This window comes from Trichechus manatus, unplaced genomic scaffold (genome assembly GCF_000243295.1).
Source record: "Trichechus manatus latirostris isolate Lorelei unplaced genomic scaffold, TriManLat1.0 scaffold00010, whole genome shotgun sequence".
In the NCBI taxonomy this organism is placed as follows: domain Eukaryota; kingdom Metazoa; phylum Chordata; class Mammalia; order Sirenia; family Trichechidae; genus Trichechus; species Trichechus manatus.
In genome coordinates, this window is record NW_004443946.1 from 19,366,733 (window position 1) to 19,391,030 (window position 24,298).

A 24,298-nucleotide genomic window follows, 5' to 3' on the forward strand; every position below is an offset into this window, starting at 1 on the left:
TAAAGGAGAATGAAGAACACCAAAGACACAAGGAAAGTATTAGCCCAAGAGACAGAAAGGGCCACATAAACCAGAGACTTCATCAGCCTCTGACCAGAAGAACTAGATGGTGCCCAGCTACCACCAGTGACCACCTTGACAGGGAATACAACAGAGTCCTGGATGGAGCAGGAGAAAGGTGGGGTGCAGAACTCAAATTCTAATATGAAGACCAGACTTAATGGTCTGACTGAGACTGGAGGAACCCTGGAAAGCATGGCCCCTGGATTCTCTATCAGCCCAGAACTAAAACAATTTCCAAGGCCAACTCTTCAGACAGGGATTGGACTGGACTGTGGGACATAAAGTGATACTTGTGAGGAGTGTGCCTCTTAGCTCAAGTAGATACAAGAGACTAAACGGGCAGCTTCTGTCGAGAGGTGAGATGGGAAGGCAGAGAGGGGTAGGAGCTGGTTGAATGGACATGAGGAGTCAGGGGTAGAAAGCATGAGTGTGCTGTCAGAGTATGGGGAGAGCAATTAGAGTCACATAACAATGTATGTATAAATTTTTGTATGGGAAAAGAAAAATAATAAAAAGAACATACATCTTCAGTTCTGCAACTTCAGCCACAGATCAGGAATGAACACAGAAAGACAAATAATTATCAGTCTACAAATAAAGAATTGTTTCTTTAATTTGAGATCAAAATAGACAATTACCCAAATAAATTAAAAAGACTAACAAGCCAGATTCTCTGTCTCCTCTTACTCACCAGAGAATAGGTTTATCATCTACTTATAGAGATCACCAAATCGTCCGACCATAAAACCAAATTACCAATGACTGCTGCCACTAAGGGGGAATAAAAAAACAGAACCATAATCAATAGAGAGGGGAAAAAAATGGAGAAACAGAAAGTCAGTAAAGTTAAAGTTTCATTGCTGCTTGGGATCCACTCTAGGAAACAAGGAAAGATATACCTGGGCTTAACTCACCCATAGGATGCACTTCTCAGGCAATGACGTTTACCTGGATCTGTCAGGTAAATCAATCGGGCATCTCAGTGGAGCCTCCAGAACTGTTAAGTATAATTTTTTAAAGATAAAATCATGACTCTCATAAATTTATAAAACAAACACACGTCAAAGCTTTTATTTAACCTATTAATTGATGAAGGAACCAGTAACATATTTCAACCATTTCAAAGACGCTTTCAAGGAATATACACATATAGATCATCAGGAATGCTGAAATATATTTGCTAATAGGTGCAAAAAAAAAAAAAAAGATGGATTTGTACCCGCAGGTGAATAATCAGTACATCTCCATTGGACAGAATTCATTTGCACTTCTTTGGATAAAAGTCATATACATTCCTATCAGTTTTCTACAACTTATACTGTTATTAAATCACTCAAAGACAATGAAAGACACAAATAAGCCAGAAGGTTGTACTACACTGGACAACTAGTATTCTTTTTTTGCCCATTTCAAAGTCTTTCACAGTTTTTCTGACACCAGAGTCCTGATGGTGCAGTGATTAAGAGCTACGGCAAACTATGGCTGCTGACCAAAAGGTCGGCAGTTCGAATCTACCAGCCACTTCTTGGAAACCCTATGGCGTATCTACTCTGTCCTACTCTGTCCTATAGGGTGGCTATGAGTTGGAACTGACTTGACGGCAACGGGGTTTTTTGTTTTTGAGTTGAAATGACTTTGCTGTATCCATTCTTTTTTTTTTTTTTTTTCCTTCCTGTCTGGCTCTGGGTCTCAGAATATCAGACGGAGATCCTTGCTGCTTCTCTTGGGACATAAAATCTTAAGAACAATGATGATTCTCAGCTTTTATTGGTATGTGTGGTAGAAGCTTTCTCTCTGGCAGGAGGATATCCCATTAGCTTGTAAGCTGTCCTTCATGTCCAAATATAATGAAAAAAGGAATTTTTAACATCAGAGAGAATTTTTTTTCAGAAAAATATAACACTTTCATTCATTTAGCAAATATATAATGAGCATCTACTTTCCAAACTTTTTGTCATAACCTTCAAGGCCTTGCAGGTGTGGCCTTTGCCTCTCTTTCCAAACTCATCTTGTATTTCTCTCCCACTTATTCACTCCTTCTATTGCCTTTTCAGATCTAAACACACTCTTTACTGCTTCAGAAGCTTCTGTATGTACTTCCCTCTGCCTGCAATTCCCTTCCCTCCACACCTTACATGACTGAATCCTTCTCATCCTTCAGGGCCTAGCTAATATATCATCATTTCTTTTAAAATAGCCTTTCCTTATTCTTCTCCCATTATTCCCTGTCTCAGCACCTGCTTATTTTCTTCATAACATGTACCACAATTTGTAACTATTTTATTTGTTGGTATACTTATTTTAGGCTGCCTCCTCCAGTAGTATATAACAGTACGTCTTTGTTGGGGGGGCCATGTCAAACGTTTATCCTTGAATCCCCAACACATAGAATTTTTGAACATAGTATTCTTGTTGAACTAATGAATGAATAAAAGGCATGTGCAATTTACTTGGGATTCATTGTTTAAAAAAAAAAAAAAAGACACCAGGATCTAGGGTAGGCAAAGAGTTCTTAAATTTTACATCAAAAGCATGAGCCATAAAAGAAAAAAATTGATAAATTGCACAACTAGATGATGCACGGCTACCACCACCAACTGCTCTGACAGGGCTCACAGTAGACGGTCCCAAACAGAGCTGGAGAAAAATGTAGAACAAAATTCTAACTCACAAAAAAAGACCAGACTTACTGGTCTGATAGAGACTGGAGAAACCCCGAGAGTATGGCCCCCAGGCACCCTTTCAGCTCAGTAATGAAGTCACTCCTGAGGTTCACCCTTCAGCCAAAGATTGGACAGGCCCATAAAACAAACAGTAATACTCATAGCACAACCACGTATATGAGATTTAAATGGCACACCAGCCCAGGACCAAGGACAAGAAGGCAGGAGGGGACAGGAAATCTAGATGAATAGAAATGGGGAACCCAAGGTCGAGAAGGGGAGAGTGTTGACATCTCACGGGGTTGACATCCAGTGTCACAAAACAATATGTGTATTTAATGAGAAACTTCTTTGCTCTGTAAACCTGTATCTAAAGCACAAAAAAATATATATATTTAACGAATTAGAGATAATTAATCACTTGGCTTCTGTGAGCTAGACCTGTCTATGTAAAATGATGACTCAGGCACATAAGGTGAGATAGGGAGGGCAGATTTGATTAGTTGATTCCCATAGTGTAAAATATTTCTCAACAGGAACCCCTTCCTTGGGGAGTCACTGAACACTATGGTGAATGAGTATGTTAAGACCAAAATATATGTATATATTGCCAGAAGCAGTTTCCAAAGAAATTACATCTGGGTGCAGTGAAGAGAATCCTAAGAGGAAAAAGGTTCATTCAATGAATGAGCTCTTTCTAGGGGAGCTATTATTTGATTAAGCAAGCACTGTTTATTTAAATGAAGCACACTATAGGACTAGTTTAATCAAGGCCCCGAAGGCTATTTTAATGGGTTTGAGGATTGCTTCCACAAAACATATCTGAATATTTGATCACTGCAAATTTAATCACAAAGGGACAATCCTTTACTGCAAATACATGTTATGTTTCTGCCCAAGTTGAGAGATCATATGGACAAGCGTGAGTAAGGACTATCAAGTCTAGCCTGGTCCTAGGCAGCCTTTTTTTGGTTCTAATCTTCCAGAAGATTGTTGTAGTTGTTGTGAGCTGCCATCGAGTCCCCCCGACTCATGGTAACTCCAGGCACAGCAAAACAAAATGCTGCCTTGTCCTGGGCCATACTCATGACTGGTTGCAGATAGGACTGTTGTGATCCATAGAGTTTTTACTGGCTGCTTTTCAGAAGTAGATTGCCAGGACTTTCTTCCTAGCCTATCTTAGTCTGCAAATTCCATTGAAACCTGTTCAATATCACTGCAACATGCAAGTCTCCACTGACAAATGGGTAGTGGCTGCACATGAGATACACTGATCAGGAATCAAGTCTGTGTCACCCACATGGAATGTAAGAATTTTATTACTGAATCACCACTGCTTCCATCCAGAGAATTGTAGAAGAACCTAGTTTATTGAAGACTTCAGGAATCTCTGAAGCTTTAGGAAAGTAATAATTGATTTAAATGAGACCAACTGAGAAAGCCACATCAAGAGAGATGGAAAAAATAAAATGAAAGGTCTCCTTTAAATCTAGATAGTACCTTTGCTATGAACTTGATTAGCCCTGTTAAAACTAATGGACACCAGGATAGACTAAGACACACAAATAGTGAAGGGCTGCACATTAGCCAATCCTGTTACCACAAACATTAAGTCATTGAAAATTAGCTTTTAATCATAAGAGCATAGAGGGAATTTCTAGGACTAAAAGAACAATGAAAGAATAAAAAAGAAGACCTGATACCCATGTTATTTGAAAATATTCATAATGATAATGTATGGGGCTTATATTCAGCTCTTATGCTCTATTATAGCTGTTCTGGTTGTTAGGGCCCATGTCCTTTGGAGTCCATGTCCTATCAGATACCAAATATTGTGAATATCATCCTAGTGATGATTAATATTACTTGGTTTTGAAAACTGACAACCTGAACATTTATTTAATGTTAAATAATCACTGGAAAGAGAAATACTATATTTTAAGAGTAGTTACTTTTCATTAAGAAGTTCTAGTGGCACAGTTGGTAAAGTGCTTGGCTGCTCACCGAAAGGTCAGCAATTTGAACTCACCGGCTGCTATGTGGGAGAAAGATGTGGCAGCCTGCATCTGTAAAGATTTCAGCCTTTGAAACCCTATGGGGCAGTTCTGCTCTGTCTTATAGGGTCACTAGGAGTCAGAATCAACTCGCCTGCAATGAGTTTGGGTTTTGTTTTGGTTACTTTCCATTGGATTGTGATGGAAGTGAAATAGGAAGCATTATCGGCTGTTGATACTTTTCTATTATTTTGAATATTTGTACAAAGAATGTATATTCATATACTGTTAGAGTAAATAAAAATTTTAAAATAGTTTTACATAATGGAATCTATGAGAAAAAAATTGATAAATTGGACTTCATCAAAATTAAAAACTTTTGTGATGTGAAAGACCCTGTTAAAAGGATGAAAAGACAAGTTATGGAGTGGGAGAAAATATTTGCAGACCACTTATTAGACAAAGGACTAGATTCTAAAAAGAACTCTAAAACTTAACAGTGAAAAACAAACAATCCAATCTGAAAATGAGCAAAGGACATGAACAGACATTTCACTGAGGAAGTAATACGGATGGCAAATAAGCGCATGAAAAGATCTTTAACATCATTAGCCATTAGAGAACTGCAAATTAAAACCACAATGATATATCATCTCACACGTATCAGAATGGCTACAATAAACGATAATGACAACACCAAATGCTGGCAAGGATGTGGAAAAACTGGATCACTTATACATTTCTGGAGGGAATGTAAAATGGTACAGCCACTCTGGAAAACAGTTTGGCAGTTTCTAAAAAGTAAACATACAACTACTGCACAATCCAGCAGTTGTACTCCTGGACATTTATCCCAAGAGAAATGAAGACTTAAACGTTCACACAAAATCCAGTACACAAATATTTATAGCAGTTTTATTTGTAATAGACAAAAACTGAAAACAACCCAGATATCCTTCAAGAGGTGAATGGTTAAACAAACTGGGATACCATGAAATACTACTCAGCAATAAAAAGGTACAGACTATTGATACACACACCCACCTATATAAATCTCCAGAGAATTTTTCTGAGTGAAAAAATCACAACCCCAAAAGGCTACATACTGTTGATTTCATCAATATAACATTTTTGAAATGACTGAATTATAGAAATGAAGAACAGAATATTGGCTGACATGGTTATGGAAGGGGTACGATAGGATGGAAGTGGGTGTGACTAAAATAAGACAACTTGAGAAATCCGTGTGATGAAACTGTTCTATACCTTGACTGTATCAATGTCAGTATCCTGGTTGTGATATTGTAGTATAGTTTTATAAAATGTTATCGTTGGAGGAAAATGGGTAAAGGGTACAAAGGATCTCTATTATTTCTTACAGCTGCATAGGAATCTATAGTTAACTCAATATAAAACATTAAATAAAAGAAAAAAAAGAGTTCTTGTTCTCACAAAGTTTGTGGTTCAGTAAGGTATAACCAAACCAAACCAAGGCAACTGCCGTCAAGTGGATTCCGACTCATGGCGATCCTATAGGACAGAGTAGAACTGCTCTATAGGATTTCCAAGGCTGTAAATCTTTATGGAAGCAGACTGCCACATCTTTCTCCCGTGGTGCAGCTGATAGGTTTAAACCACTGGCCTTTTGTTAGCAGCCGAGCAATTTAACCACTGTGCCACCAGGGCTCCTTTGGTAAGGTGTACATATCAGTTATCAAACAATTGCAATATGAGCTAAATGTGTGATGTCGAGGCACATAGTGTTATTCGAGCACATAAGAAAGGTCTGGCAATTTCTGCTTCTGCTAGTATGGAGTAGCTTATTTGGACCAACCTTCCCACCAAGAACAACTATGAAAGCTGTATAAAATAAAAAATATTTTAAAAGAAGAAAAAGAAAATGTTTGAAGAGAACAACCAAAGTAGCCAGGACTCAGAGCACCAAGATCCCTAGAAAAGTAACCATAGAGAAGTAAAACTGGAATTCTTAACTATATTTTCCTTCAAGGCGTTTACTGATTACTAAGGGGAGTGTGTGTATGTGTATTAGGAGTAAAGGTACAAGAGGCCAAGAAGCCAAGCATGAGAGAGTAGCAAATAAAATAAACAGAATCTTCAGCAGTCGTAGGAGTTCAGGGCCTGCCATGGAAGAGAGCCTCTTGCAAACATCTCAAGCTTTCAGTTTAAACCCATGAAGGGCTATGCTCTAGGAATAAGGACAAACTGGAAATGAACAAACCTTCACAAAGACTGAAATACAGACTCAAATTATCTCAATCCCTGATTAAATCAAGATGATCTCCATTTACCTAAACTAACTACCAGAAGAAATTAAATACTTTTTGAGAAATAAATCATCCAGAACTTCTTCAATTTTTCATATATAACATTTTGGTCTTCAATTAAAAAAATTACCAGAGATGCCAGAGATAGGACAGAATAACTAAAAGTTAAGAGGAAAAAGTGATAAAACAGCCCTAAAATCGATCCTGTTATTTTGTTATCAGATATGGACTTCTCAATTACTGTAAGTAATACATTTACAAAAAATAAATGACAAAATGGATACTTTCACTAGCAAACTGGAGTTTATTAAAAACAATCAAATGAGAATTTTAGAAAAGGTTTGAAAAATATGGAAAAGAGAATAAGAGACATGAAGGATATGGCAAAAGGTTTAACCTAAGAGAAATTGAAATCCCAAAAGGACAGGAAAGAGAGTGGGCAGAAACAATACTTAGGAGAGATTGATGGAGAATTTTGCAAAACTAATAAAAGATATCAAGCCATAGATTCAAGAAACTCTATAACTCTCAAGCAGGATAAATACACAGAAACCTTGGTAATGATGGTAAAACTACTGAAAACCAAGGAAAAAGAAGATCAATGAATCAAAGGATCAATGATAAGACTAATCACGTCTTTTCAAAGGAAATGATGGAAGCCAGAAAACAATGGATGGCATTTGTACAGTGTTAAAAGAAAATAACTGCCAGTGTGGAACTGTATCTTCAGCAAAAATTTCCTTCAAAAATAAAGGTGAAATAAAGACTTTTTTTTTTAGCCAAACAAAAGCTGAGTAGACCTACACTAAAGGGATTTTTTTCAGGAAGAATTATAGAAGCCTGGAAATTTGCAGGAGGGAATGAAGAATAAAACAAAGGGTTAATATGTGGGTAAATGTAAATGAGTTTTGATTGTATAAAATAATAAGGTTTAAAATATATGTAGAAAATATTGAGTATATGTGGAGCTCTGGTGGTGCAGTGGTTAAGAGCTCAGCTGCTAACCAAAAGGTCAGCAGTTTGCAGTTTGAATCCACCAGCCGCTCCTTGGAAACTCTGCGAGGCAGTTCTGCTGTGCCCTATAGGTTCTCTAGGAGTCAGAATCGACTCAGCAGCAATGGGTTTGTTTATTTGTTTGTTTTTGTATATAGTATATGTAGAAAACATATATAACAGGTGTAAAATGTATACTTAAAATATATTTTAAATAAATGTGTGTGTATATATGTTTGTTGTTGTGTGCCTTTGAGTTGATTCTGACTCATAGCAACATTTTATGACAGAGTAGAACTACCCCACAGGGTTTTCTAGCCTGCAGTCTTCACAGGAGCAGATCACCAGGTCTTTTCTTCCATGGAGTAGCTGAGTAGGTTCAAACCACCAACCTTTTGGTTAGCAGCCGAGTGCTTAACCATTATGCCACCAGAATTCCATATATATATATATGGCAACAGTAGTACCAAAAAAGTGGATAGGGAGGAGTAAATGGAATTAACCTGTTCTAAGGTTCTTGCATTGTCTGAGAAGTCATAAAAATACCAAATTATGGCAGGCTGTAGTAAGTCAAGGATGTATGTTGTAATCTCTAGAATAACCACAGAAAGAATAATAGAAGAATGTATTACTAACAAGCTAATACGAGAGAAAGGAAATAAGAAAAAACGATTTGATAAATCCAAAAGAAGGCATAAAAGAAAACAAAAACAGATGTGAAAAATAGAACACAAATAGTATGGTGATAGTTTTAAACCCAAATATAGTAGTAATCACATTAAATGTAAAATGTAAATGGACTAAATCCTTCCATTAAAATTTAAATTAAATTTTTTTTAATTTAAATTTTTTTGAGAAATGCTAATTATATGCTACTTATAAGAGGCTCACCTTTATAAAGATACAGAGAGTTGAAAGTAAAAAATTACAAAAAACTTATACCAAAAGGTAGTTGCTGTAGCTGTATTGGTATCATAGAAAATTAAGATAAGGATTACCATATTCTTATGCAGATAACGCTCACCTTCTGCGTTCATTTGCCAGCCGTGCCCTCCCACCCCCTTCAAGGCCACCTTCACAAGCGCCACTATGATAATCCTCTTCCATATGTTGCTGTAAAAAAATTAGCATAGCATGCTTACAAAAATACCTCACGGGGGAGGGCAAGGCTGGCAAACACATGCAGAAGGTAGGTGTTATTTGCATAAAAATACAATATTAGATATAAAGAGGAGGGACATTTCATAATGATAGAAGGGTCAGTTCATCAGGAAAATGTAGCAGTTTGAAACATGTTGCATCTAATAATATGACCAAAAAAAAACCAAAAAACCAAACCTGTTGCTGTTGAGTGGATTCCAACCAATAGCAACCCTATAGGACAGAGTAGAACTGCCCTACAGGGTTTCTAAGGAGTGGCTGGTGGATTTGAACCACTGACCTTTTGGTTAGCAGCCAAGCTCTTTAACCGCTGCACCACCAAGGCTCCTCTAATAACATAGTCTTGAAAAATAAATAACCCAGTCTTGGGGATTTAGGAGAGTCTGAGAAGATGATTGAGATGAGGATGGGAGTGGAGAGAGAAGCCTAGGAAGAAATAGTATTCTAGGCAAAAGGAAGAACATTTTCAAAGATCAGGAGGCAAAAGAGCTTAAGAAACTAGAAGAAATATAGTCTTGCTGGAATGTGGAGAGAGACTGTGAGAGAGAAATAGGGTCGGGTGAGAAGAGGGTTGAGTGATGAGAGCAATGGTTGGTAAAAGGGGGCTTGAAAATACAAGAATGTTAGATACAATATGTAAAAGATGAGACTTTTTTCTGGGAACCAGGAAGTTATTCAAGTATTATATAATGACTTGATCAGATTTGTTTTCAGAGTATCTTTGTTAATACTGTATGGAGAATGAATTGGAAGAGGGCAAGACTACTGGCCAAAACTCATTGCCATCCGGTCAGTTCCAACCCAGAGTGACTCTATAAGACAGAGTAGAACTTCCCCACAGGGTTTCCAAGGCTGTACTCTTTACACAAGCAGACTGCCACATCTTTTTCCCTCAGAGTGGCTGGTGGGTTCGAACTGCTGACCTTTCAGTTAGCAGCTGAACACTTTAACCACTGCACCACCAGTGCTCCTAGACTACTGGCAGGGAGAGCTGTTTCAGTAATTCAAGTGAGAGATGGTGTTGGCTGAGGCTGTGGAGATAGACGCAAACATACAAAAAATAAAATAAAATGCTTATAGCTTGTAAAATATTCAAATTTGGGGTAGATTACTATACTTACCCTTGGATTAGTGAATCAGGAATTCACTAATAGAGATAGAGGTAATACAACCTGTAATTTTTTTTTTTTTTTTTTTTTATGTCTACAAAACCAACTGCAAGGCAGCTTGCCTTTCGTTTACAAAGATCAGGATTTGTCACATCACTCTGGGTTGGTTGTAACTATAGGTTGATTGTGTTTTTGTGGGCAGAATATAAATGGAGCAATTAAATTCTCTTGACTTTCTGTTTTAGAGGTCCCTCCCTAAATAAAAGTTATTTTTCATCTTGGTTGACATACTTAGATTTGGTATCCTGTGGGCAAATATCAAGTCTCTTCTCAAGGAATGTATATTGCTTTAAGTGCATTAACCAGAATAGTGTAGCATAATACATATGGCTTCCCTGCCCAGGTGCAACTTCTTAAGGCGTATTTGTTACCATCCTTTCTCAGACATAAAATTCTGTCTTAAACGAGAGACAGTAACCCATCAAATAATATTCTATGTTAATGTAGTTGATTCTCTAACTCCCCCTACTAGAATGTACTGTCTATGAGGGTGAGGACATTATCTTTTTTGTTTAGGGCCATATCCCCCAGCACCTACCATGATATTCAGCATATAGCAGGTGCTCAATAAATACTTATTGAATAATAAATGAAGAAATATTTGTCTTAAGCAAATCAACTTCACTGAAATAAGAAAAGTATTTTCATTTCAATCTTACACATTTGTTTTATTTTCATTTAAAGTTTTGAAAGTCTGATATTAAAATGTTTGAAAATAAAGTGATTATTTTTCATATTTGCAGGACTATCTCAAGCAGGTGCTGGACATTGATCTTCATGCTCAGATCCATTTTGGCAGGGTTTTTATGAAGCCAGGGTATGGAAATAATCTTGTTATCTCGTATATGGGATTTTTGTTTGGCTTGCTTTGACTAACAGATTTAAATGATTTATTTTTACATTTTCTATTATAGATTATTCTAATTAAAAGAAATATTATAGTATTAGAATTCTTTGTACAAATACAACTCCTACCTGAAATGAGAATTCATCTTCCTTATGAATCACTAGGTCTGATATAACAAAGCAAAGCAACTTTCCAAACCTTTTCTCCTTTAATTCCCATTCCTATTTCTTTCTTTCTCTTTTTCTCTTCCTCCTCACGTTGCTTCTCTTTAAGCATTTTAGAATGAAAATTAGGGACTACAATGAGCCCCCCATGTACCCATCACCCAACTTCATTAACTATCAACATTTTTTATACTTGTTTTATTAATCTCCAGCCCCTGCCTTTTTTGTGGGGGAAGAGAGCTCTGGATTGTTTTAAAGCAAATTCTAGACCACATCATTTTGGTATACATCTCAAATAATAATAATAATAACAACAACAACAATGATAGCTTTATCTTATGTAATCACAATGGTTTTATCTCACCTAAAAAAAATAAATAACCTTAATAACATCTAATACCCTGGTCATATTCAAATTTCCCCTCAAATATCAAGAAAAAGAATGTGTTTTTATAATTGTTTTGTTTGAATCAGGATTCAAGTAAAGTCATCTCATTGTATTTGATTGTTATGTCTTTATTAAACAAGAATATCCACTCCTCCCCCTTCCTTTGTTTTTTCATACCATTGACTTACTGAAGACACTGGGTCACTTGTCCTGAAGAATAGATTTGACTGACTGCTTCCTTGTGGTGGTGTTTAACTTGTTCTTCTGTCTCCATTATATTCTACAGACTGAAATTTAGATCTAAAGACTTGATTAGATTCAGATTCAAACTTTGTTTTTGTAAGAATATTTCATACAGGATGTTTCATATTGCTTTTTATACCTCCCAGAAGGAGAAAGAAATGACTGTATACAAAGATCTTGTTTGTGTCCTAAAAGCTTATAGGAAGGACTGATGGAGGTTCTGCAATCAGTTGTAAATTCTCAAAGAATGCCAAACATTGGAGTTGGTGAAATATGTGTGGCCATGTCTTTAAGTCTGCCTGGTTAGATCCCTGTTACTCTATGAAGCTTTGATGCCCTGTTCAAAGGCCTCAGTGTATGAGTGAGCATCCCAGCATACCTCCGTGTTGCCAGAGACAACAGTAATGGTACTGTAGTCCAGAATTATACTCTGATGGGTACTCATGTGAACCCTAAAAGAGAGTAGAGTGAGGATTTCCCAGTTGTTACAAGACAGTTATGGTAGTCATCAACAAATTACAGAAGCCTTTTAAGTGTCAAGCCAGCTCTCCTAATAGCCCTGATTTATTGGGCACGTGAGCCCTGGTGGCGCAGTGCTTAAGAGATATGCTGCTAACCAAAAAGGCAGGCAGTTCAAATCCACCAGCTGCTCCTTGGAAACCCTATAGGGCAGTTCTCCTCCGTCCTGTTGGGTCCCTATGAGTCGAAATCGACTCGACCGCAGTGGTTTGGTTTTTTGTTTGTTTACTGTCAGTTCAAGAACAGGGATCAGATTTTACCCCCATGATTTGGCCATTTATGTTTACAGCTAAGATGATCCCTAAAGCTTTCTCCACATTTGATTTCATTTAGAATTGTTGACATTGTGTTTCTGTAGTTACCTGTCGAGTATGCCCCAGTTTGGCTGCCACTGTCAGGGTCCTTTTATTATTGAAACGCTTGGATTTTCATCATTCTTATTACGAATAATATATTCTCATGAGCAAATATTATTATGCTGTGGGTACACAGGCTTTTTTTTTTTTTTTTTATTCTCTCCCTGTGGACAGTACTAATTTGATTAGAATACAGAGGACATTCCAAAAGCATCAATGTGCTTCTCACCACGAAAATTGAACTGATTGCTGTCTTTACAGTGGGAAGGAAGCTAACATTTCTTGACCTCACCTCTAGAGAATTATTTGTGTAATATTTATGATTTAAAATAATCTCAGCTTCTGTAATGTTGATACTCTTTCTTCAGTCAATTATTTACAACTTGTTTCAACTTTAGGAGTTCATCAGTTCCTAATGTTTATTCTCCTGCCTTGAAGTCATGACACTCTGTGACTTCAGTCATTGCTTAAATGCTATTACATTGTGGTCCAAAGAGGAGAATGAATGATAGGTGATGAGTTCCAAGGAAGTGGCTTTCCAGAGTTTAAACAGAAACCTCACAGTCTAGCAACAGGACACTCATGATAGCAGTGCTTAATAACAAAACGTTTTGTTGTAATGGAATCTTTTAAAATGAGTACTTTACAGATATTACATTACCTGTCTGCAAGATGCAAAAGATGCCCAGCTTTATGATTTAAGTTGGCTTTAAATTCAGTAGAAGGAAGAAGGTGTTACACATTCCCTCTTCATTCCTATTATCTGTTAGTTTGCTATAAAAAAAGTGGTTTAGAAGTTTAAATGGGGCTTATTTAATTGCCAGAATTTTATACTTATCTAAAGGTAAGAAGAATTTACAAGTAATTATTACTTAATAGTAGGACAGAAAGAAATATAAAAAGCTCAAGTGTAATTTAGCTTTGCTCTTCCCACATACAGTGCATTCAGAATGCAATTTTTTTTTTTTTCATTTTAGATACAGAGATACTAGAAAAAGCATTTGGAATATTATCAACCAAATCTACTAATCACTGTTTTTATGGGTCATCTACAAAGAATATAGCTGTTTTCAAGAATGTGTCTTGGAAATTATTTTCATCACAGTAACAATCATTGCCAGATAACTGATCCATAAATTGATATGACAATCTCTGTTTTCTAAAACACAGCAAAGAATCAGGAAGTAAGCAAAAAAGACCTCAGAGAAGCCAAAATAGATGTCACAAAGTCCCTATACCAACACTTCACGGCACACGCTCTTAGAGTCTTATCCAGATATGAGCCGTAGAGTCAGAAAGACCTTGGTTCAAATCTTTGTTCCCTCACTTAGTAGCTGAGTGATTTTGGCCAAAGTGCTTAATCTGTCTGAATGTCAATTTCTTTATCTATAAAATGGGCTAAGAATTGTCACCTTATGGGATTTTTGTGAGAATTAAATGAGAAAATAGATGTAGTGCATAGATATTACTTTAAAAATAATATTTTCTTGTATTACTATTATCACTATAGCAGTAGTGCTATTACTGCTGCTGTCTGGTTCCCAAGCCTAACGCCAGCTTTAAGGGTGGAGATGATAGCAGTCTAGCATTAAAAGAAGCAGCAGAAAAAAATTAGGAAAAAAAAATAACAAAAATTATGGAAACACAGCAGTGTGGGGTTGTTACAGTTTATAGGTGAAAACAACCCATAATACCCCTGTAACCTGATATCACTATATTATAACAGAGTAGAATGAGTTCATAATGATGGCTGTGAATCATCAAAAAATGTTAATGTCACCATATTGTTTTAAAAAATAATGAATGAGTAATGCATTTTTGAAAAATCAAACCTGGAAAAATGGAAAAAATAAAAACAATTCAGGTGCTTAAAGGGATAATTTTTCATCTCTGTGGAAATTGCAGTATTCCCTAAAGATTCTGCATAGTTCAATCATTATAATGAAAATGTTCCCTGATGTGCTACAGAAATGGTGGTACTCAATAGAAAAAAATCTATTCTCAACTGTCCTCCCCCTCCATGCCACTCATGTCTCCCCACCCTCCCCACGATAAGGGCTCTGTCACAGTCTTGAGGAAGTATAGTTTGAGAATATTTTAAAATTACTATCACTTTAATTTTGTTCTGGTCATGGTATTTTATTTATTTTAACATTTCTAGAAACTCCTTTCATAGGAGTGAGGGATACTTTTATGTTTATCACTGAGTATGGTTTTACAATGTTAAGAAATACTCATCTTATTCTAGAGAGTAGACACTGTTACTTTTGGTGATGGGAAAGACAAAAAAAGAAATACTCATCTTGAACAGTAGGCGGTTATCTGGTAGACATGTATGATCAGACAGTCTTCTGATAATAAGGATGATTGTTGTAAACCTCCAGTGACAATAGCATAGGTATTATTAACTAGCAAAAAAACCAAAACAAATCTGTTGCCATCAAGTCGATTCTGACTCATAGTGACCCTGTAAGACAGAGTAGAACTGCCCTGTAGGGTTTCCAAGGAGCACCTGGTGGATTTGAACTGCCGACCTTTTGGTTAGCCGCTGTAGTTCTTAACTACTACGCCACCAGGGTTTCCTTATTAACTAGCGGTGTGGGGAATTCCGAGATTTGAGATACACTTCTATGGCACAGGCAAGAAGAAAAGAAAAGAAATAAAAAAGCCACAGAAAACCAGAAAGTAGTTACCTGAAATCAAAAGATGCTGAAAAACAAATATAGTTAAATGTTCTTTAAACACTTCAGGGTATAAAGATTTAAACGAGAGTCAACAGAAAAGTGTTTTTATATGATAAATGATCTGTGTGGATAGTCACTCGACAAGAACACAGGAGTATTTAATTTATTCCTCATATTACTTAGCAATCACTTACACATAACCTCTTTTTTCTCTAGTCTGCCAACAACATTTGCAACGTTGGATATTGATGGTGTAAGAAAAATAATCTTTGCACTACCAGGTAAGAGTCATTGAAACAGTTTCTTTTGCTTTTTCTAGAAAAATAACCAAATTTTTTTTGTACTTGCCACATGACCAGTCCCCTAGCAGAGCACTTGATTTGGAATCTGAAAGACCTGGCCTCAAGTCCCAGCTTTACCACTTGCTAACTCTTTGACATTGAACACATAGCTTATCCTTTCTGAGCCGGTTTTTTCATCCATAAACTGGGAATAATATCTACTCCATAGGGTTAATGTGACAGTCAAATTAGGTAGTATTTTTCAAAGTACTTCCCAAACCAAAAGATGATTATCAAGTGTTAGCTGTCACTAGATCTTTTTCTTAATTGATCAGTTAGCAGCCCAGTCACCTCCCACAACTATAACTGTTGTGCACAAGAGACTAAAGGGCTTTGAGTCACCCATGCAAATACTATAGCAAAAACTACAAAGCTGCCCTTGGTCATTGCAGGATTTGGACTGGGGGAGTGGGGAGCAGGGAAGAATGAGATAAAAGTACTAGTGCTTCTCAGCCAAATCGAACTCAGTACCAGTCTGTAACATGACTATCCCCCACCCCCTTCCATGTAGGCAGCAACTTGAAAATTCAGAGTGTAGAAAAAGCAAAGTGGTTCAGTTTATAAGGATTTTTTAATTCAAATTTTTATTTATACTTTTCTGAGGGCCATGCATTTAAAGCCACTACTAATCTTGATAAGTTTTAAAGCAGTTTAAATTTTTGTGTATCTACTTGCTATTTTCTTTTTAAACTTAACCTTTTAAAATTGCCATCCTATTACATATTTTTGGGCACAGATTCCTTGAGAATATAATCTACTTATTCCTTTCACATTCAAATTCTGGTTGCTTTGGATTATTTATTTGCTTTTTATATTAAAGAACAAATCTGAAAATAGAGATATTTTAAAAAGGGAGGCAGAAGAATTTAAAACTTCAAAAACATTTTTAACCCTTATCTATAGGCATAAAAGAGATGGGATTTTCATCATATACAAAATTGTAAGAGAACATGTAAAGTGGTCCTCAAAATTATAACATAGAGCTCCCTTAGATAGGTACTCTGGAAACTATTATATAAAGAAATATGCTCCTCTTCCTAGCTTTCTTTTGCCCAGAGAGACTGTTTACTTTATCTACAGAAGATATGACTTAGCCTACATACCGTCAGTTGATAGTATAAACAGAGGACTTTACAGCGGGAGCCTATTTTGTCCACTACGTTTGACATGTTGATCTGCCAAAGAAGTTAAAATTAAATAATCCATTTTCGAATTGGTACTTTTAATTTGAAATTTTCTCTGCTTAACCTGAATGAACCAAAAGAGGGCAACAAGAACTCACATATGCAGATTGCAGAAATAGCAAAATAATTGAGTTTACAAGGGTTTTCTAATTCAAAATATAATTTCTGCTTTCTTCTCTAAAGGACCTACATTTAAAGCCATTACTGATTTTGAGAAGATTTAAAGCCGTTTGAACATTTTGTGTATCTACTTACTATTTTTTTTAGCAGTTAAAAATGACCATAGTAATGCATGCTTAGTTAAAAAAAATAGTAAGAAATACAGACAAGCATAAAGAAATGTTGTTCATAATCCCTTCTACCCAGAAATAATCACTATTTGCAACTTTCTGGTGTCTATCCTTCCAGTCTTTTTTCTCATACAGATAACTCATTTTTTATAAAGTCATTTTATAAAATAATAGCATAATAGCATTACAGGATTTAAAGTTTTTAAATTATCATAGTAATACATGCTCAGCACAAAAAGATTTAAAAGATACAGATAAGTGTGAAGAAATGTTATCCATAATCCCCCCACCCAGAAATGCATTTAAAATTTAAAAATAAAAACAAATGATCTAAGATGTGAAGGACTTGAAAATTAATAACAAGTTCTTTTATAAAAAGAATTTAGGAATCCACTGTCTTCTCCAAGAACAAATCTGGGTGTATTCTGGTTAGGGAGAATTTAAAGGTATGGTTATAGCTAACAATAGACTAAACAAACCATTGCCTGTCACTTTGATGATGCAGTTGCAATACTTAGCTGTTTAGGACTTAGCCAAGAGGACCTAAAAATCTAATGGTCCATTTCCCACCCCCAGTAGATACATACATACTCACGTACAACTATATAGAAGTATTAATAAAATTAGAATTTTAGAACCAGAAGGGACTTTAAGGAACATGTAGCCCAAACCTTTCATTTTATAATGAATAAAGTAGACTCAGAAAGGTTTGGAACTTGCCAAGGTCACACAAGTTGGTCAGTTAGCATACAAGAAACCAAATCTTTTATTCCCAGCCTGGTAATGTTTCTACAGCCCACCCTCCTTCCTTTGAAGTACATGACACATCCAGATTTGTTCTTGGAGAAGTATATTTGGATCCCTAAAATTCTTTCTATAACTTTGAAAGAATTTGGTGTTCATCTTCAAGTCCTTCACATCTTGAATGATTTAAAATTTTATTTTAAATTTTTTGGTTTATTTTTAAATTTTATTTACAATTTCATTTTAAAATTACAGATTTTTAATAAAATTATTAATTAAAAAAACAAATTATGTAAGATGTGAAGGACTTGAAGATAGATACCAAATTCCTTTAAAGTTATGAAAAGAATTCGAAGACTCCAAATCATCCAAATAAATTTAGCCGAATAAGTCCAAAATTTATTTTTAAATTTTAAGGATATTTCTGGATGGGGGATTATGGATAACATTTCTTTATGCTTATCTTTACTTTCTAATTTTTTTTGTACTGAACATGTGTTACTATGGTAATTTTAAAAGTTTAAAATATAGCATATAAATACACAAGACCTTTGAACTGCTTTAAAATTTATCAAAGTTAATAACGGCTTTAAAGGTATAGTCCTCAGGAAAGCAGAAATAAAATTGTTATTTCTGTTGTAATAGTGTTAAATAGCTTCTGGGCATCTTTGCATTTCACTGGTGGACCCAAATGTTTATATCCTCTGTAGCATTTGATTGACTATAGCTATATTCTGGCATCTTTTGAATTTAAAGTGCTTCAGAAGATGAGAATAGTAATTAATTGCATCCATCACTCTCTATGAAGGAATAGACAGACATAATTATTTGGCAAGCTTTTATATATGTACTATAAATAACTGCTTGGTTGACTTTCAGGGAATCCTGTGTCAGCCGTGGTCACCTGCAATCTCTTTGTTGTGCCTGCACTGAGAAAGATGCAGGGCATCTTGGATCCTCGGCCAACCATCATCAAAGCCAGGGTAATGTTTTCTAATTGCCAGAAACCAAAGCTGAAGCCTGATAACAGTAAGAATATGATTTCCTAACTGCCCAAAAAAACACCTAGAATTTTATATCAGTTTTATGGGAAAATATGGTTATATTCTTCCCTTCATGGTAGAAAATGGGGGGAAACAGTCCCTTTCATTCCTCTGTTACATTATTTCATGACTTCTGAAACAAATTCTTTTCTCCAGCTAGTAGTCTGTATGAGAGTCAAGAGAGCAAGGCTTAAGAATTTGAGTGGATACTTAAGGGAAAGTGGTCATTGGAATGGTGGCTGGCACCACCCTAACACTAGACCGGTATGGAAGAAGGGACAAGAATTTTGTTTCCCCAGTGTAATCTCACAGAGGGCAGCAATTAACTTGCTCACTTTTTCTGTGACCTCACTGATATATCTTAAACAAGTCAAAAAAAAAAAAAAATAACTATCAAAGGACGAAAAAGAGACTCTGCTGATTGAGAAGGAAAGGATGACCATATCATTTGGTAGAGGGCAACACAGGCCAAGGAGTTATACCTATGGTAAAGTCACTTGGAAATTGAGTCCTCTTCTCCACTAACACTAACTTCAGTTGGATTATTAAACTAATTATGTTACTTACTTTCTGTATTACTAATGAACAGCTTTCTTGGCAGTATGAACTACAATACCAAACCATTATTTTTCAAGAGTTCTGAAATAAATTCAGATATGACAGAATGCTATGATTAATTGACAAGAAGAACATAAAACGCAGAAGAAAAAGAGGAAATACTAATAAAATATTACTCTAAGAACAGATAGATAAAAATACTAAGAAAATCTTAACGTTGACCTAAATACTGAGATTTTGTGGACTAGTACATGATGAAATGTCTTCTTATCTTAAAATTTCAGTAAAAATTCTACTAAGTATTTCTGAAAACAAAGTAACACAGTGATGGTGTTATTTGAAATTAAATCAAAAAAGAAAAAAAAAAAGCCATCAGTAAGCAAAAAGTATTCTGATCAAATTGGAAGGTCAGAGCTATAAAGCTTAGATTTAGAAATTTAAATCAGTAATACTCATTATTTTCATATTTGCTAAATTTAAGAAACAAAAATCTCCATTTTTGTGAAGGAGAAGGAGGGCTTCTCTTTGACTTTGCACACCTCTTCTTTTAATATCCACCAGGTCTTGAGACTGACATAGTGGCAGCCATCCATTCTGACAAGGATGACTAGATGGTGCTCTTTAATCAAACCGATGCTTAATGCATTGTTCATGTAAGCTGAGGGAATTGAGAACTGGTTCAAAAATCAGCCAGACTGCTCTCCCCCACAGAGCAGTGTCACTGGGGCAGCCAGAATGGCTCGTCAGTATGCTTGGCTGTTTGCCTCTTTCTTTTCTTTTTGTAGCATCCCAGATCACTCTCATACCTTCACTGACACATAACTGCAACTTTAGAGCATAACCCTATTTGCTTCCTTGAAACATATGGTAAATTTCTGACCATGTAAGATGTAGCTTAAAGACATCACTTCTTACTATTGTCCATTAGCAGTTCAGCCAAAATGGTTGCCACACTCACTGCCTCTGCCCGCTCTTGCTGCTTTGAGGCACAGGGAGTTGGAGTGTTAAGTGCCAGTGATGGTAATCACACTGCTGGACTCTGATGTAGCCATCCTGTGGGGAGGGCAATGCTCTATGATTTTAAAGGATTGGCAAAGAAAATGCCATCCTTTAATATCAAAGCTTTCTGAAGATCATTAGTTCAGAATAAATATATTAGCCATTCCCTTGGTCAGTTATGGTTGGAGTTGAAATATTTCTGATTTTCAGCACACAGTCAGAAACACAATTCTAACAATCAAATAGAATTGTTGACCCAATGTTTCCATAAAAGGACAGCTTTAATATGTGTTTCGTTAATAGTCCATCAAAGCCTCCTATATTGCTCTTGTTCTCAGCTTTTTTCTCTCTAAACAAACCTGAGATAACTTACATTACTATTAACAGCTTGCCACAGGCAATGATTGGAAAAATATCTCTCTGGTGGTCAACAACAGACTAATGAGAACAGTGCCTCATAACTTTTATAGCACTTATCAAAAACTTACTGTAATAAAGCTTCTTTAACCACTCTTTGGGAGCTTTGATCAGACCCCAAAAGAGTCCAGGCCTCCATTACCAGCCAGGACCTCTGGTATATCATCCTGGGCTTCCACCCAAGATATAATTCCTTTCTTGTAGTCCTTTGTTCTCTCACAAACTCTCTTCCTCATACTGTGCTGCTCTGAGTGCCAACAGATCCCCTGAGTCCTTGGGAGCTTTCACCTTCTCCTCACTGCCATCAAACCTTTCAGAGGCCATTCCCCCAGACTTTCAGGTCTTTGGCAATTTCTAATAGTCTTCCTCTCTACCTCACCTCCTACCATCAGTTGCTTTACCTCCATAATTCTAAATACCTTTATTTGTACTTCAGCAGTGTACACCCACATCCTTTTCAATACCCTGAACTGCTCAACATCAAAATTTAAACAACAACAAAAAAAAATTACTTGGCTATACAATTTAGGAATAATGGCAAGTTACGTATCAGTAGATATAAAACAAACATCGAGACCCTACCCTTTTCCCTCAGTCCCTAAACCCCTCTGGCTTCACCACTTTACTCATCCAATGTAAATCCTGTGGTATGTCAACTCTTTTGCCTCTTCTGCCTTTCACTGCAGCCCACTCTGAGAATCCACAAACTTGGATCAATCCTCCTTTCTTTGTCTTTTGCTTTTAATTCCAGGCCACCACTAAGCATATCTAAAGGAATATCTTAGTTACCTATAATAGATAGGTAGCTGCTGCTATAACAGAAATACCACAAGTGGATCTTAACACATAAAAATTTATTTTCTCACTATTTCAAAAATGAAACCTATTCCCATGGAGTCAATTCAAACTCATAGTGACCCCATAGGACAGAGTAGAACTGCCCCATAGGGTTTCCAAGGAGCAGCTGGTGGATAAGAACTGCCGACCTTTTGTTTAGCCAGCCCGGTGCTTAACCACGTGCCAGCAGGCTCCTCTGACAGTTTAGGAGGCTAGAAATTCAAATTCAGGGTGCCAGCCCTAGGGGGAAGCTTTCTCTCCCTGTCAGTTCTGGAGGAAGGCCCTTGTCTCTTCATCTTGTTTTGTGGTTCCTTGAAGATCTCCACATGGCTTGGCATCTTTCCCCATCTTTGCTCTGCTCTCTTTTATATCTCAAAAGAGATTAACTCAAGACACAAGCTATACTATCCTGCCTCAGTGACGTAACAAAGACAAACCTGTTCCCAAATGAGATTAGAACCACAGGCATAGAGGTTAGGATTTACACCACATATTTTGGGGGGACACAATTCAATCCATAACAAGAAGTATACAGCTGTTTGAGTTATCACTTATAGTTTATAAATCTCCAATTTCAGAAGGGACCAAAATTTCCATTGACAATTCTTTATTTATTTACTTAATCCCTGTTCCTACTGCATTCTTCCAGATCTTCACCATTCTCCTCAGGCTTCCTCTCCTATCGATGTCCCCTGAGTTTGGAGGCCAAATAAGCCTGTATTTGCATAATAGCACCAACATTTATGAATATTATAACCTTTAGCATGTTTAATAGTTTTCCATCCTCTAATCTTGGCTCCTCTAATTACTTTCCTGTGTAATCATGTTGTAATCTTCAGTTAGAATCCTTCAGTGCTTCCCTTGCCCGCAGGGTTAAATCCAAACTCCTCAAGAGAGCATAAGAAAATGTTTTGTTACATATATATATCTACCACTATTTATATATATATGTATATATAAAAAGAGAGAGCATAGGAGGCTCACCATCCCAAAGCCTCAGTTTTCCTCTCTAGCTTCATCTGCTTCCTATCCTGCACTCTGACCGTACCAAAGTGGAAAAAAAAAAAAAAAAGACCCGTTGCCATGGAGTTGATTCTAACTCATAGTGAACCCTATAGGACAGAGTGGAACTGCCCCATAGAGTTTCCAAGGAGCAGCTGGTGAATTCGAACTGCCAACCTTTTTTGGTTAGCAGCCGGGCTCTTAACTACTGTGCCACCAGGGCCCTAAGCTATTTGCTAATTCCAGCATGGACATGAAGTCCCCTGCCTATGCCAGTGCTTCTTCTCCTTCCTAGAAAGTCTCCTTCCCTCACTTCCAACATTTCCTTTCTCTGCCTGGAAAATTCCTGACTTATCCTGTAAGACTCAGGCATCACCTTCCCTGTGAAACCTTTATCAAGATCCCTAAGAAGGGTGCCCCTCTATACCACATAAAGAGTTCTGTGGTAACATTATTACACTGTATTTGCAATTAATTGGTTACTCTATTTGAGAATTCCTTGAGGTCACTTCTCTGTAAGATGGGCATGACAAAGAGGAAGGACAGAATATTCTCCTTTTTTTCCCTCATTTCTCTCCTTTAGACATTTACATGTAGAACATATTATTTAATACTATACCAAATAATAAACAGTTTTATCTCTTGAGTGACTACTGTGTGCCAGGCAGATGTTCAAAGGAAACAATCCTAGCCCACCATGACTGCCCAAATTTGAATGAATATAAAAAGTCATCGGAAATGAAACATCAGCCATTTGCAATGCTTTTTCACCAAAAACTGTGTATCTGCATTTACCCATGATTCATACTGAAACTCATAGTAATTTTATACTTTCTTAAGCTAAGTGATGTAAAATGCCAGAACTATAATGTCTGTACAAACAAATATGTTGGTTAATAAAGTATTCTACATTTCAGTCAAACACCATAAAAAATCTAATCAGTTTAATCTCTTATTGCAAAAGGAACAGCTGTTTGTGAAGAGACTATAAGAAAAAATTATTCATTTCATTTTGATGTAACTGATCTGGTTTCTTAAATTTACATAAATATTTTCTTTTAACACAAAATAAATTTCTTTTAAATTGACTGAAAATGATCGTTTAAAGTCTTTAGAATCACAAAGTTAGAAGGCACTTTAACCATTATGTACTATAACCCCATTTTGTAGATGAGTAGGCATTGGAAAGCAAAATAACTTGCTAATACAGTATAACCAGTTAGCAGTGAAGCTGGGAATAGAACCTAGGTGGCTGATTCCCAATCTAGTACTTGTTCCAGACTACACTACCATCAACCAATCAATGCCATCAGTGGGGAAAAAAATTTGCTTAAACACTGTTAGCAGATAGCAC

The 24,298-nt window shown here is 36.3% G+C and overlaps 1 protein-coding gene across 1 annotated transcript in view; it reads left to right on the forward strand.

Moving 5' to 3' along the window:
* The window catches only part of GPHN (gephyrin), a 632,163-nt gene that overhangs the window by 603,459 nt on the left and 4,406 nt on the right, over positions 1 to 24,298 (forward strand). Inside the window, exons 19-21 of the mRNA XM_004370959.2 lie at positions 11,072 to 11,145; positions 15,746 to 15,810; positions 18,968 to 19,071. Of these exons, the coding sequence (XP_004371016.1) occupies positions 11,072 to 11,145; positions 15,746 to 15,810; positions 18,968 to 19,071 (243 nt within the window). The remainder of the gene's footprint in view (positions 1 to 11,071; positions 11,146 to 15,745; positions 15,811 to 18,967; positions 19,072 to 24,298) is intronic.